The sequence below is a fragment of the Bos indicus x Bos taurus genome, chromosome 8 (assembly GCF_003369695.1).
Source record: "Bos indicus x Bos taurus breed Angus x Brahman F1 hybrid chromosome 8, Bos_hybrid_MaternalHap_v2.0, whole genome shotgun sequence".
NCBI classification, from domain to species: Eukaryota; Metazoa; Chordata; class Mammalia; order Artiodactyla; family Bovidae; genus Bos; species Bos indicus x Bos taurus.
In genome coordinates, this window is record NC_040083.1 from 90,293,682 (window position 1) to 90,308,850 (window position 15,169).

The 15,169-nt window shown below is 37.0% G+C and overlaps 1 protein-coding gene across 4 annotated transcripts in view; it reads left to right on the forward strand.

Moving 5' to 3' along the window:
* Positions 1–15,169, forward strand: part of TMEFF1 (transmembrane protein with EGF like and two follistatin like domains 1) — a 97,371-nt gene that overhangs the window by 23,107 nt on the left and 59,095 nt on the right. For all 4 annotated transcript variants that reach the window (XM_027550393.1, XM_027550392.1, XM_027550390.1 and 1 more), the window contains exon 2: positions 6,469–6,578. In XM_027550393.1, the coding sequence (XP_027406194.1) occupies positions 6,469–6,578 (110 nt within the window). The remainder of the gene's footprint in view (positions 1–6,468; positions 6,579–15,169) is intronic.

Sequence of the window (15,169 nt, forward strand, 5' to 3'; positions counted from 1 at the left end):
ACTGACATGATCAGAATGGTGTTTAACAAAGGGTGGTTTGGCAGTAGTGTGCAGAATGGGATGAAAAACATTGGAGTCAGATAGATTGTGTGGCACATGTGAATTTCTTTCATTTTACATAGCTTAGAGATCTTTTAGTCATCTCTTCTGTGAATGCTATTTAATATTAATGTAAACTGCTTTTGGTTTTATATCATGAAATATTGAGCACAGTTTATTTCCCCCCAATATCTTTATAGCAGAAAATAACTCATGTAATATTGTTAATTTAGTAAACAAGTTGAACAGAATTTAATTCCTAGTTCATCTCACTTGCTGAGACTGAAGTCAACATTTACTAGATAGATCTGTTGTTTCAGTTTTCAATGACTTGTGTCATTACAGGTATCTCCAAGATTGGTCTGGGAAAGGAAAGGAAGTGAATCTTTGTTGTATACCTTCTTGTTCTAGGCACTGTTGCTTTTTAATATGTTATCTCATCTAATCATTACAACATCTAGGGAAGGTGCTGCTACTCTAAAATGTGAAGAACTAGCCTGTGAACCTGGCCTGTATTGGCCCTCAAACTCATGCTTTGTCCGTTGTATGGCAAACTGTGTCTGGGGTTGTTTGAAATAACATTGACTTTTTGCTCCAGTGCTCAGTTGTGTCCAGCTCTTTGCCACTGCATGGACTGTAGCCAGCCAGGCTCCTATGTGCATGGAACTTTCTAGGCAAGAATACTGGAGTGGGTTGCCATTTCGTTTTCCAGGGAATCTTCCTGACCCAGGGATTGAACCTACATCTCTTGCATCTCCTGCATTGGCAGGTGGATTCTTTACTAGTTGAGCCACCAGGGAAGCTCCCCCTTTAAATGTAACTGGTATAAAAACTTGAAAAGAGAGAAAAAAAAAAAATCCATGTTCCACTGGTGCAAACATACTTGGATTTTCCTATATATGTTTTTTATACATTATATTGGTGTATGTATAGCTTTGTCTTCTACCTTACTTAACATTCATCAGCATATTTCCATATTGTTATATAATACACACAACCTTTTAAACAGCTGTGTAATATTCCATGGCTGTGTCACACTATTTCCTGGTGTGGGATATTTTAAATGTTTAAATATTCTTAATATTTTCACTGTTTTCAGTGTAGAGATTGTGGAACTGTCATGTAGGCAGTTGGACACAGTGTCATGAACAAACAGGGCATCTTTTGGGAGTGAAACCATCCAGCAGGGGTCATGTCAGGTTGGATTGGTGTGTAGGTTTTCCCAAATACTATTAACATCTAGGCAATGAGAATAAACCCACTGAAATTTTCTTAAGAACGTGATACAAAGTTTGAATATGTCCTGAAAGAGAATCAATAAGGAATCACCTAGAGATAAACTGAATATTTCCACATGTTGTAAAGTACTTAAAGAATACTTATCATTAAATCCTATTTAAGTATTAATTTATAGAACTTTGCTCACCAGTGCTTTGAAGACTGGAAATAGCACTGGCAAAAGCAGATGAGAATGGCTTTAATAAGGTTGGGGAAAACCAACTCTGAAGACTTGAGTCGTGGGAGTGGAAGAGAGTGCTGAGAGAAGAAGTACGATGAGATATTACAGTGGGATGGCTGAGGACAGAATATTTTTATACATAGTAGGAGCCCTTTTGTCTCAGTGCCGTAAGATTCTGGTAGTTGGTTAATCAAGAAAGTTTTTAAAGTGAGGAGTCACAAAATGGTTTGTAAATGTATGTAGCATTTTAACTTAAAAATATATGTTTATTAAACAATATTTTGAAAGAGAGCCCAGAGTTTTCTTTGAGAATAACTGGAGTTTCCCCTTTCTTGAATAAACCACCTTCATAATGCATTGAGTACACATTCCAGTTTTAATGTCTTTAAAAAAGAATTTAAAGACTTGGAGATACAAAAACCTAGATTTTTATCTTGCCTCCACCTAAGGCAACAGCTATTTTTAAAAAGGAACTCGTCCTAAGTCTTTCTGTAGCATCCAATTTTATTTTCATAGAAAATTTATTTTCTTGCTTGTGAAGAGTTGAAACCACATAATTACAGTAATGAATACAGTTGGTATACACAGACTGTATAACATACATAACTGACTCTTGAAGCACAAGAGCAGCTCTTCTGATTGGAGCTCAAGTACTCATGAATGTTGTAGAGAGTGACCTAGTAGCCTTGAGGATTCACTGAGCCATGGGCATTGGTTGGCATGTTTTACAGACAAAAGCACACTTTGGTTAATCTAGAGTGTTGATTAAGTTGGGGATAAATTCTAAGAGTGATGTGGATTGAGCAGTAGTAGAAGGAAAAAGGGGAGTGACTGAGAAGTGGTCAGAGAGTTAGTTGGGGGAATAATTAAGATTACCAGGTTGGAATGGGGGAGGCCAGGTATGTCAGCTCCAGTAGACAGGTCAAGAAAAGAGCTGGAAGACTTAAGAAGAAAGGTGTGGGATCTTTAGAATAGAGTGATTTTGACCTTTGATAGAATTTTGATATGAAAGGGGAAAGAAGCCAGGCTGATGAGAGGTTAAGACATTCTTGAAGGAGGACACCCACTGAGCCTCTTGTTGCAATGAAAAATAACTGCAGTACTGTACAGAGATTTTGCAGATTTCTGCTGTTTGACTCATTTTCTTTATAATGATTGTGTTGGAGAATTAAATATATAAAGCCTTTTATTTCATCTTTTACAGTAAGTGGGTCTTGTCTGGTGGTGAGTTTGTTCCCTAAGGGGATGTTTTGTAGTGTTGAGACATTTTTGGTTGTTACAGCTGGTCCTGCCGGCTTCTAGTGGGTGGAAGTCAGGGATGTTGCTGAGCATCCTGCAGTGAACAGGGTAGCCCCCTCCAACAAAGAACTATCTTACCCAAAATGTCAGTAGTGCTGAGATGGAGAAACCCTCAATCCTGTCATAACATCTTGCAAAGTTAATTCACTTTTTGGCTCCCATAATCACTAGCTAACTCATAAGATCCCCCAGTTACCTTCTGTTTAATTGGAATGGTGGTAGGAAAGTCGCATCATTATGGAATGCTAATGGGTCTCATTTTGAACTGCAGCCTGAACCTAGTTAGTGGTGCCAAAAGTTGGGGATTCTGGCAGTTCACATTCACAGTAAATAGGATTTCTTCCCTTATGGTATATTGTTCCCCAGCCTTCGAAAGTTGATGAAAATTGAGACAAGTTTTACATTTAGAGAATTATATAATGGGCATTTTTGCAACTAGAACTAAATATTTCTGTTTTGAATCCACTCTTCTGAGTGATTCTGTGTGTAAAATATTTCTGTTTGGAGAACTGATTTTTGGCCTTAGAAATGACTCATCCTTTCTGCTGAATTCCCATTTGGGGCTCAGGAAGGCAGGTGTGTTATCATCGTTACCATTGATAGGTAGTAGAGTGCCCTCCTGATGCCTGGTACTGAACAGAAGATGACTGCAATTCAGAATTCCTTCTGTACTGTTTTTGCACTAAGGCCATAGTTCTCAAATTTGTGAGGAGTCAGGGCACTGGAAAGTCATGATACTCTTGATAAACTAATTTTTATCAAACTATGATGTAGCACCCAATTATTTAAGACTTTGCCTGGACTCCTCTTGTCCAACCAAGACTTTGTTTATCAGGCTGAGCTTTTCTGTTTTACCTTGTGGTTTAGTTGCTAAGTCATGTCCGACTCTTGTGACCCCATGGACTGTAGCCTGCCAGGCTGCTGTCAATGGATTCTCCATTGACAATTCTCCATTGGCAAGAATACTGGAGTGGGTTGCCATTTCCTTCTCCAGGGGATCTTCCCAACCCAGGAATTGAACCCAGGTCTCCTGCACTGTAGGTGTATTCTTTACCAACTGAGATACCAGGGAAGCTTCACCTTAGTATGAATGATTATTCTCCCAAGGTGTTCTTTGGTCTGTCATGCAAACAGGTGCATGTGAAAATCTTTGTGGCAGGGAGGGTTTAGGCTCTTGATTGCAGTTCCATTGTGCTTTTAAAATACAACAGATGAAGTATTACAAGTCAAAAGAATCTGAAGCCAACATAGCAAGTTTTAAAGCGTGATCTTGACCCATGGACAAAATAAAAATTTTATTTATTGTTGTTTGATATGTCTGATCTCTTTGGAACCCAGTGTGAATCTTGAAGCTACAAAGAAAAGGAGTAAGAGAAATAGACTAAAATTTATTTCTCAAATCATGCAATTCTTTTTATTTCTATGGTCCCTAAAATGGATTAAGTCTGTGGTTGAGCAGAGATGTCATGCTTTCTTATCTTCTTTTCTAGAGCAGTTCTTTATGAATATTTAGTTGTGTTCCTTGGGTTTTAATGTGTACATAAGACAGTAACTGGAACCTGGAGACCTTGTGCGAGTTCCCTGCAGGAATATAGGTAGACAGAAAAAAGCAACCCTCCCCCCCAACACACACTTAGTATTGAGCTTCAGGAGCTAGTGTGAGTGTTTAAGGGGGGAAAGGGAAGAATAAGCGAAAATTGGAAGATGAGGAAAACCAAGAACATAAAGCTTCCAGAGCCAAGGTGAAAGGAATCGAAGGATGGTCGCCTCTGCCCTGAATACCGTGTGAAACATTGAGAGCGACAAAACAACTGCATTAGCTTCCTATAGTTTTTGTTTCTGCTGATCTAAAAAAATTTTTTTACACATATGGTTGAACTTTAGAGCAATCCAATTCTGTGCACCTGAGATCCATTTAAGGAAAAGAAAAAAAATTTTTTTTGTAACCTACAGTTACATAGACATGCTTACTTTAGTGCAATGCTTGGTTCAGGGTGGTTATTCAAATAAGTACCCTGACTGTCCACTCCTTGGGTGTTCAGGTACTAGACTATCAGTTCCTCAGAGGGTCAGCTGGGAGTAGGAGACCTGAGACAAATGGCAGAGATATTGCAGAGCACTGAGGACAAGTGGGGCCGAGAGCGGCAGTGATGGTCAACCAGGACGTGTGTCACTAGATAGAGAAATGGAACCTCCTCAAGGCAGTCCACTGAGGCCTGCTTCGAAATCTAGAAGTAGAAAACAACCAGGGATGAGGGACTGCAGGAGAAATGCTTGCCAAGACCTCATTTCCATCTAGAGCTGCAGGAAGGAGGTCTTGTGCTCTTCCCAGAGTGTCTCAGCTGTTGAGCCACAGAGTCAGGAGTAACTTGGGCTTCTCTGCTTCCAGACTCATGAATTCACCTCCTCACTGGGATGAGTTGCCTTTTTATTTTTTAACAACGTTGTTTATTTATTTTTGGCTTTGTTGGATCTTTGTTGCTGCGTGGGCTTTTCTCTAGTGGTGGTGAACCAGGGCTGCGGTCTAGTTGTGGTACGTAGGCTTCTCATTGCTCCTGTTGGGGAGCACAGGCTCTAGGGGGTGCAAGCTTCAGCAGTTGCCGCGCGCAGACTCAGTAGTTGTGGTTCTCGGGCTCTGGAGCACAGGCTCAGTAGTTGTGGCACACGGGCTTAGTTGCTCTGCCGCACGTGGGATCTTCTTGAATCAGGGATCGAACCTGTGTCTCCTGCATTGGCAGGCAGATTCTTCATCACTGAGCCATCAGGGAGGCCCTGGGATGAGTTTTTAAACAACCATTTGTTGATTGTTTATAAAAGTGCATTTGTTGTTGTAGCTCTCATTCCCAGTAGGGAGGATATGAAAATTGGCTTTGTAGTGGTTTTCACCCAGTTCCATGTGATTGGCAGCTTTTCTCTAACCTGGAAGCAATTTATTAGGTTTCCTAGAGAGATTATTTTGATCGTTCCAGAATAAGACTGACAGTCTTGGAACAAGCACAGAATGACTGCAGAGTACTTGTATTGTTGATAGGCTCTGCTTCATGTGGTAGTAAAATTATATCAATCATTTAAAAATCTTAAATCTACGAAGGTTTTGAACCTCTTTCTTTGCACATAAATGCCCCATATATACTTATGGTGTGAACTACCGTATATATCTATTGTGTGAAATTCAAGCTTACTTTATCATTCTTTTGTAATTGAAACTGTTTATCTGTCTAGAGTGAATAATGATCACCCAAAACTTATTCTGGGTGCCAAAAAATTCAAGATTTTTTTTCAATTATTCTTATTGGCTGCCCTTAAAAGTAACTCAGTCACTAGAAAAATAATGTAAATTATTAAGATAATAATAGTAAGAAGACCGTCTTAAGCTCTTGGCAGGCAAAATAAAAAAATTCTGTGGATTTCCCTTTTGAGAATTATGTGAAATCCTGAAATTTTGAGCTTTATTTTGCTTTGCTTTATGTGATTTAAGGCACATTACAATGCACAACTTTCTTTGGGGAATCTTGAACATTTTGTGACCCATAGAACTTAATTTTTGTATGTTGTGACTTATTATACTTGTCGATGAGATATAAGGATTTTTTTTCTTTTATTTATATATGCATATTTGGATAAAAAGGAGACACACACACATATATGAAACAATTTTTCCTCTTTTACAGAATTAAATGTGAGGGAATCTGATCTAAGAGTTTGTGATGAATCATCATGTAAATATGGAGGCGTCTGTAAAGAAGATGGAGATGGTTTGAAATGTGCATGTCAGTTTCAGGTAAGGAAATCAGACCTTTTCTCAAAAGTTTTAACGTTTGTCATATTTTGTAATTCTACATTTTTTTAAATTAAAAAGCTTATTAAAACACCTTGAACCCTACAAGAAATTTGGGTTCACAGCCCACTGATTCTTGTCAAATGAAACGCTACTGTTTGTACCTTCCATTCTTTTCTTGAATGATAAGGACAGATTGGCTCTCATAGAAGGTGAAAATGCCTTGAAAAAAAAATTAAAAGTTTTATTCAAATGTATAATTGTCACTGAAAGGAAGTAAGGTACAGATTGCAGTAGAGTCACTTATTTAAAATGTTGGTCTTTTTATCCTCTTTCCTTGTCTTTCTTGTCTTTCTCTTTCCCTTTTTTGCTTATTTCCCTTATTTCCCCCTTATTTGCTGCTGTCTCATCTTTTTTCGGCCAGAGGACATGACTGCCTCAGGGTAGATCCGAGTTAGAGATGGATTAGAAAGGGGGAATCTCAAACTAAGAGTGCGAATATCTTTATTTTTCAGATGCTGTTTTAGTTGTGAGTTTGTTGTCTTAAAAAAAAAACAAAAAGAATGGAAGTGAAATCTGCTCCATTTTTTTTTTTTTTCCTTTTGATTGTGTCGCACAGCTTGCGGGATCTTAGTTCCCCCGACCAGGGACCATTGTTCACAAAGTGGTCCCTTATTCAGAATTTGTGATGAAACAAAAAAGGAACTAGAAATTTTAAAATTCATGATCTTATTCTAATTGTGCCTACCATTTTGGATTTTAAAGGGAATAAAGGGAACAGAGATTAGGAATAAAAGCATAGGATAGTCAGTATTTCTAAAACCCTGTACAGCTTCAGGCATAATTCTGTATGATCCATCTGAAAATAGATAGCATATTTCCCATATTGTAATGAGAATCAGAATCAGAAAGAGACCTTGAATATGAAGCCTTTTTGAAAACTGTTAGCTATCAAGTTTATCTTCATTAAAAGAAGTAGAAAGTTTAAGTAAAGGAGGAAGGGGTGGGAAGTATACTGATGACCAGCCAAAAATGTTCCTCTTGGTCAAAAGGGACTTTACAATCCACTGTTTATTGACAGTAGCCACCTTTGAAGTGGCTTAGCTAACCTTGTGCCCACACCTTCATGGTTCCTCATGTAACAGTAGTCAGGCCAGTGTAACTACTGTATATAAAATAAATAACCAACATGGACCCACTGTATAGCACAGGGAAGCCTACTCAGTATTCTGTAATAACTTACATGGGAAAAGAATTTTACAAAGAATGGATATATGCATATATAACTGAATCACTTTGTTGTACACCTGAATTAACACAGCATTGTAAATCAACTATAATATAAAATAAAAATGAAATTAAAAAAGTAGGCAGTGTTATGTCTGCCTGCCCTCTTGCTCCCTAAACCTTCTTAAGAAGGACAGTAACTAAAGTGGGCTTCTTTCCTTAAAAGAAGGTGTTGATTACATGGTATGTACCAAGCCCTCATGTGCTTTTACTTCTTCTTGTTCTTCATGTTAGATAAATTTTAGTTACATACATCAAGGTTCACTGATCCTTTTTTCTGTCATCACCATTCTGCCATTCAGTGAGTCTTTACTTTCAGATACTTTATTTTTAGAATTTATAGTTTCTGTTTGAGATTTCTTGTCTTTTCATTCCTTACAAGCTTATTTTCCTTGAGCATAGATATTGATGCTTTAAAAATCTTTGCCAGTTTCAACATCTGGGACATCTCAGGGATCATTTCTATTGATTGCCTTTTCGTTTGAGAATGGATTGTGTTTTCTTTTTTTTCCTATTTATTCTGACTGTATCCTACACCTTGTGAATGATGTGTTTTCTAGTGTTTGGATTACATTCCTCTGAGTATTGTCATTTTTGAAACAGTTGAATTGACTGAAAAACAGCAGACTTTGTCCTTCCTGTTTGAGTAGCAACACAAATATCATTTATTTCAGTCTTGGCTGGTCTACTTGGAGTGTGCCCCAGAAGTGCTTGGTTCAAAAGTCAGCCACAGAATCTGGGGCTCCCTGGTTTCTCTCTCCTTTCGGGGACTTTCTCGCTCACTTCCCAGTGGCTTTGGTCGCTCTGAATTCTATCCTCTGGGTCTTCATGCAACAAAGATTGAAGGTTTTTTGGTGGGTATTTTAGCTATCCTGGGTGGGGAAAACTGGGGCTATTCCCCTCTTCCAACTGTTTTTTATTTCCTTAGGTTAAAGTCCTTGATATGGAGTTGTCGGGCCAATGGAATGCTTATGTACAGATTAGCATTCTCACCAAGAGCAGTGTTACCAGGCTGCTTGTTTCCTTTCAGCCTCTTGGTAGTGAATTTTGTCAGTCCTTTTAAATTATATCAATCTGAAAGGTAAAGAAACTTTTTGCATTTGATTACTGGAGAAATTGGAAATGTGCCATAGATTTATTTACCATTTTTTTGAATTAATATTTCATATTCTTTCTATTTTGGGGAGTATTTTCTTTTTCCCTGTGTTGATCTGTAAAGATACATGTGTATACTGTGTTAATAAAATATAATGTACTGTTTGTGTTGTTCTTATAATATTGCTTACTGTGCTGAGCATTTTATATCTATTAACTCCTAAATATTTTATATATATTTATATATAAAAATTAACATAACAAACTCTTATGAAAACCTATGATGTAGGTATCATTTTCATACATTTTTTAAAAGTGTGGTATTTGCCTTAGTAAACAACTTGAACATTATATAAGGAAAAAATGTCTTCCTTCCACTCCAGACTACCAGTTGCTCTTCTCAGAGGCAACATCTGTTAATTCTTACATTTCCTTTTAAAAATATTCTGTTTTACTAATACATAAGTGTTTTAATTTCTTTTAAGTACTAAGTCACTTATGCATGCATGCTAAGTCACTTCAGTCTTTTCTGACTCTGCAGTCCTATGGACTGTATCCCACCAGGCTCCTCTGTCTATGGGATTCTCCAGGCAAGAATACTGGAGTGGGTTGCCATGCCCTCCTCCAGGGGATCTTCCCGACCCAGGGCTCAAACCCACATCTCTTATGTCTCCTGCATTGGCAGGTGGGTTCTTTATCGCTAGAGCCACATGGGATATATGTAATCCATATAAACTAAAGTATCTTAGAGATGGTTACTTTTTAGTTTATATGGATTACAAAGAAAGCTTTATATATTTTAAAGAAGTTATCCTAGTATTATTTTCATTTTATGTTTTTTATATAAAGTTTTACATTTTCATTTTATATTTATCTTTGTCTTCATGATTCTGCTTTTTATTCTCAGAGTCTTTCCTTGCAACTCTACGGTTATAAAGCCTTTTGACCTTTTTAACTTACTTGAACAGCTAGAGAATCTTCTCATGATCTATCTGAATCCCTGTATTCTTACCTTGTGGCAAAGCAAGAAAGGAAAAGAAAAGTTAGGGGTTTAGATCACTAGACATTTACCCAGAGCTTACTTAGTGGCAGGTGCTGGGGATATAAAGATGTTTAAAGACAAATTACTTACCTTGCAGGAGCAAACTGCCTAAGGGCTTACAGCGTGACTTGATCCTGCTGCTGAGCGAAACTTTGACTCCTCTTCTTTATATGCTTTTACGTCTCTTCAACTTAGACTTCCGTTCTTGCTGGTTTAAGAACAATGACCTCATGTGCCCATTAAACACTTTTCTGTGGATGCTTTAGCAGTATCTTTCAATTCATTTAAAAACCTTGCTTATGATTCATCATGCTTTCAGTGTCAAGCTTTTGGAGGGGCATAATTGAAACACATTTTAACAGATAATAATAGGATTTTAAATTCTAAAATTGTTTTGTTTAGCCTGTTAATAGGAGCTATTACATCTTGCCACATACATAAACAAAATTGCTTTTATTAATTTTGAACAAAGAAAAATGATCAGTATTGCATCTTTTCATTGCAACCTGAATAATATATAAAGAGAAATGCCTGTGGCTTTTCCTGTTTTCTTTCTTCCCCTTTGTTCTTCTGACTGGAGTTCTCAGGCTGATACCTTTTTTTCCCTGAGTTTCATAGTATTTGCTCTAGCTAAGTACTCTGTCCTCTTATTAGACTTTTGTATTAGTCAGGATTCTCCTGAGAAACAGAGCCAACAAGGTATATAGAGAGAGAAGAGAGAAAGAAATTACAAGGAATGGGCTCACTCAGTTATGGACATGAAGTCCCATGATCTGCAGCCTGCAGGTCGGGGGCCCATAAAGGCTGGTAATGTGGTTCCAGTGTGGGTCTGAAGGCCAGAGGATCAGAGGAACTGATATGTAACTCTCAGTCTGAGTCCATAGGCCTGAGAACCAGGAGAAAAACAAGGTCCCAGCTCAACCAAGGTCAGGAGCTTATTCTCCCTTCATTTGCCTTTTTCTATTCAGGCCCTCAGTGGGTTGGATGATCCCACCCATATTGGAGGGGGTATTTATTCAGTTCACCAGTTTACATGCCAGTGTCATTGAGAAATACCCTTGACAGATACATCCAGAAATGTTTAATCTAGGCACCCTGGAGCCCAGTCAAGTTGATACTTAAAAATTAACCATCACAACCTTGTTGATATTATTGTATTCAGCACAGTTCCTGACACACAGTAGGTACATAATAAATGCTTGAATGGACGTGGCTGCAGAGTTGTACACTGCTGCATCTTTGTAAACTGCTTCAAATCACTCTTCCAGGTAAAGAGTAGGTATAGGGGAGAGTTCTTTCCCCCAGCAAGAGTGACAGTAAAGAGGAGGCAAACCTTAAGATAGAGTCATGCCTGAGTCAGAAGTTGCGTGTTGTTAAAATTGCCCAAATCATATAATTTTTGTATAGCATAAGAAGAAGCTCCTAAAAGCAACTCCTGGAAACTGACCGAGGAACTGCAGGTCTGCTTTTCCCATCATGCTCACTCCTTGGTATGTGCTTGTTAGGTTGCATTTCAAGGACATTGCCTATCTGTTTTAAGCTCCTTGCTCACTACCACCAAGTGAGATCCTGCTGAAAAACTGGAGCATGTAGTGGTTAGTGTTAGAAATTGGCTATGACCCTAGACAATTACTTAGAACTCAGAAATGATAATATCTATAGCAGAACCAGTGAATGTTTGTTGAAAATTTACTATGGCCAGATATAAATGCTAAAGATGGATTTCTCTTATTTAATACTCATAACAGTTTTGTTAGGTAGATACTATTATAATTACCATTGTACAGATAGGGGGAAAAAAATGGCATTGGTGCTAACCCGTAGTCACATGAATATTTGACCCAAGATTTGAACTCAGCATTTGACTTCAGAACTCTGGCTCTAAGCACTAAGTAGAGTACTGGAGTGGGTTGCCATTTCCTTCTCCACATGTGCTTTGCAGGACTGTTACATTTAAGTTAGTTTAGGACATTAAAGTTGCAGCCAATATTTACTAGATAGAAACTCTGCATTAAATGTTAGCTATTACCGTATAGATTCGCAGCCCTATCAGACTTAATAACCCTTTTTTATAACCAATAATTTGTATTCCATTTCTTTTCTAAAGTGAAATTTGTAGATAATGTAGCTTACATAAACATGTAATTAAAGAAATCAATATAATGTATAATTGAAATGTAAAGGAGAAATAAAAGTAATTTATAATAAAATAAGTATTTCAAAATGTAAATGCTGGGACATGATTATACTAGAAGACAATGTAGGGGTCCATTGCTTATATCTACTTAAATGAATATTTGGATTTTTAAAAAGATCATCATCAGCACTTGCATACCAGTAGTACTTGAAAACGAAAAGTAGAAGTATGGTGAATGCTAGAATAAAAACTATTAGGAGAAGCTGCTGCTGCTGCTAAGTCGCTTCAGTCGTGTCCGGCTCTGTGCGACCCCAGAGACGGCAGCTCACCAGGCTCCCCCGTCCCTGGGATTCTCCAGGCAAGAACCCTGGAGAAGCTAGAGCAGTCTTATTTGTTTATGATCTTACCGTAGTTCCTGCATGAATGGCTAGAGATGCATTCAGAAATTGTATGGTGTACAAAAAAAAAAAGAAATTGTATGGTATATATAAAAAAAGAAGTTGTATGGTATATAAACAAAAAGAAATTGTATGATATGTATGTTGTATGGAACTGCCCTTTCCTTTGTGGTACTTTGAGCACTCTTAGAATCCATCTGCTAAATGACAGTAATGTCCTCTTGTCATCAGTTCAGTTCAGTCCACTAATTTGTGTCCAATTCTTTGCGACCCCATGGACTGCAGCACGCCAGGCCTCCCTGTCCATTGCCAACTCCCGGAGCTTACCCAAAAACTTATGTTCACTGAGTCGGTGATACCATCCAACCATCTCATTCTTTGTCATCCCCTTCTCCTCTGCCTTCAATCTTCCCCAGCATCAGTGTCTTTTCAAATTAGTCAGTTCTTCTTATCAGGTGGCCAAAGTATGAGTTTCAGCTTCAGCATCAGTCCTTCCAATGAATATTCAGGACTGATTTCCTTTAGGATGGACTGATTGGATCTCCTTGCAGTCCAAAGGACTCTCAAAAGTCTTCTCCAACACCACAGTTCAAAAGCATCAATTCTTCGGCGCTCAGCTTTCTTTACAGTCCAACTCTCATGTCCATACATGACCACTGGAAAAACCATAGCCTTGACTAGACGGACCTTTGTCGGCAAAGTAATGTCTCTGCTTTTTAATATGCTGTCTTGGTTGGTCATAACTTTTCTTCTAAGGAGAAAGTGTCTTTTAATTTCATGGCTGTAATCACCATCTAAAGTGATTTTGGAGCCCCCAAAATAAAGTCTCTCATTGTTTCCATTATTTCCCCATCTATTTGCCATAAACCAATGGGACTAGATGCCATGATCTTAGTTTTCTGAATGTTGAGTTTTAAGCCAACTTTTTCACTCTCCTCTTTCACTTTCATTTGTCATGGTGACAACCAAAAATGCCTCCATGGGGCACCCAGACCTAAGGGGCATGAGCACCTTTGTGAGCACTGTATTAGAAAGTTGTTAAGCATTGCTGAGTGAAGAGTTAGTTGGCTTGAAAAATCCATAGACTTGTATTTGACATCTTGGAGCTTATGGTCTTTTTTTGTTGTGTTGTTGCTAATTATACATTGTATAATTACAGAGTAACATTGACTCCTGCAGACATCATATAGTTTTATTGTGTACATGTTAGGGGAAGAGAATAAAGGAATGTGATCCTTAGAAGAACTGGAGGAATATAGGAAGGCATCCTAAAGTAAAATTTGAGTTTTAACTAAAGTTGATGTAGGAGTCTGGTGATAGTGTATAGCAAGTCAACTTGGTTATAAAATATTTTATTAAAAATTGTTTTTACCAGTGCTACCTGAGGTAGCATGCCAAAGTTATGGTTCATAAAGTAAGTTGACCACTTGTTAAAAAGTAAATGAATGATGAAAGTAAGCCTTGCTCATTGCAGAAAAATTGAGAAAAACAGAAAATCCTAAATATGGAAATAAAAAAATATGGTGACAAGTAATGTGAAAAATTTATTGATATTTTCTTCCAGGATTTACTCTGAATATTTATTTTTCTAAATAACTCAGATATATATATATAATTTATCTTCTTTCTACATTTTTATTTTATATTATCATATTATTTAAGAAATTTTCATTCAGTTTTATGGACTAGATAATGCATTTAAAAATGGCACAAAATTCTCAAAAGTTATATACATGGTATTATTACCTGCTTTTCACCTAACATCATCTTTTTATGTCACACAGTATTCTTATAAAGTTCAATAACTCTTTGAACATATATAGCGTGCTTTAAAATAAACATTACCTTATTGGATACTTAGATTTTTTCTTGTATGTTTTTGATATGAATACATTTCTATTTGAAATGACTGTAATAAATTTTCATCTATCGTAGTTTCCTTCAGATAGATCCTTAAATGTGTAATTCTAGATCAAAAGCCTCATTGCTTTTTTAGAACTCTTAAAATGTGTTATTAAATTGTATTCTTTAAAGATTGAGCCAGTTTAAATTACAGCAGGGCTATTGGTATGCAACTAAATTGAATTTTTTGTTTGTCTAGTAGCCAGTTTTATAAGGTTAAAGTAGCATCTTATTTTCATGTACAACTCTGATTATTAGTAAAGGTCAGCATTTTTAATATATTAATTGACCATTTGTTATCTTTCTGTAAATTTGTCTTTTGTCCATTTTGTATTAATTGGTACTGTCTCTGTTTTAGTGATGATAACTTGTATCATGTTATACTATTTTCTCCCAGATTTTAAAACTTTAGTCATGTATATTTTTGAAATATAGAAGTTTTAAAGTCTTTTAAACATCTCAATTCAGTGTCATTTCTCAAACCTGTATCATCTTTTTTCTTTTCATCTACTAATTCTTCAAGGTCCAGTTCATGTTTCACTTTCTCTGAGGAGGCTTTCTTAAATACCTTATATCTTACAGTAATAGGTGTTAGATATAATACTTATTATCTGTACTTTTGATTTAGTACATGATCATATATATACCCACACATATATATTTCATATTTATATGGCTCTCTAATAAGATTGTAAAGTCTCAGAGAACAGAGCTCATGTGTCTTCTATAGCAT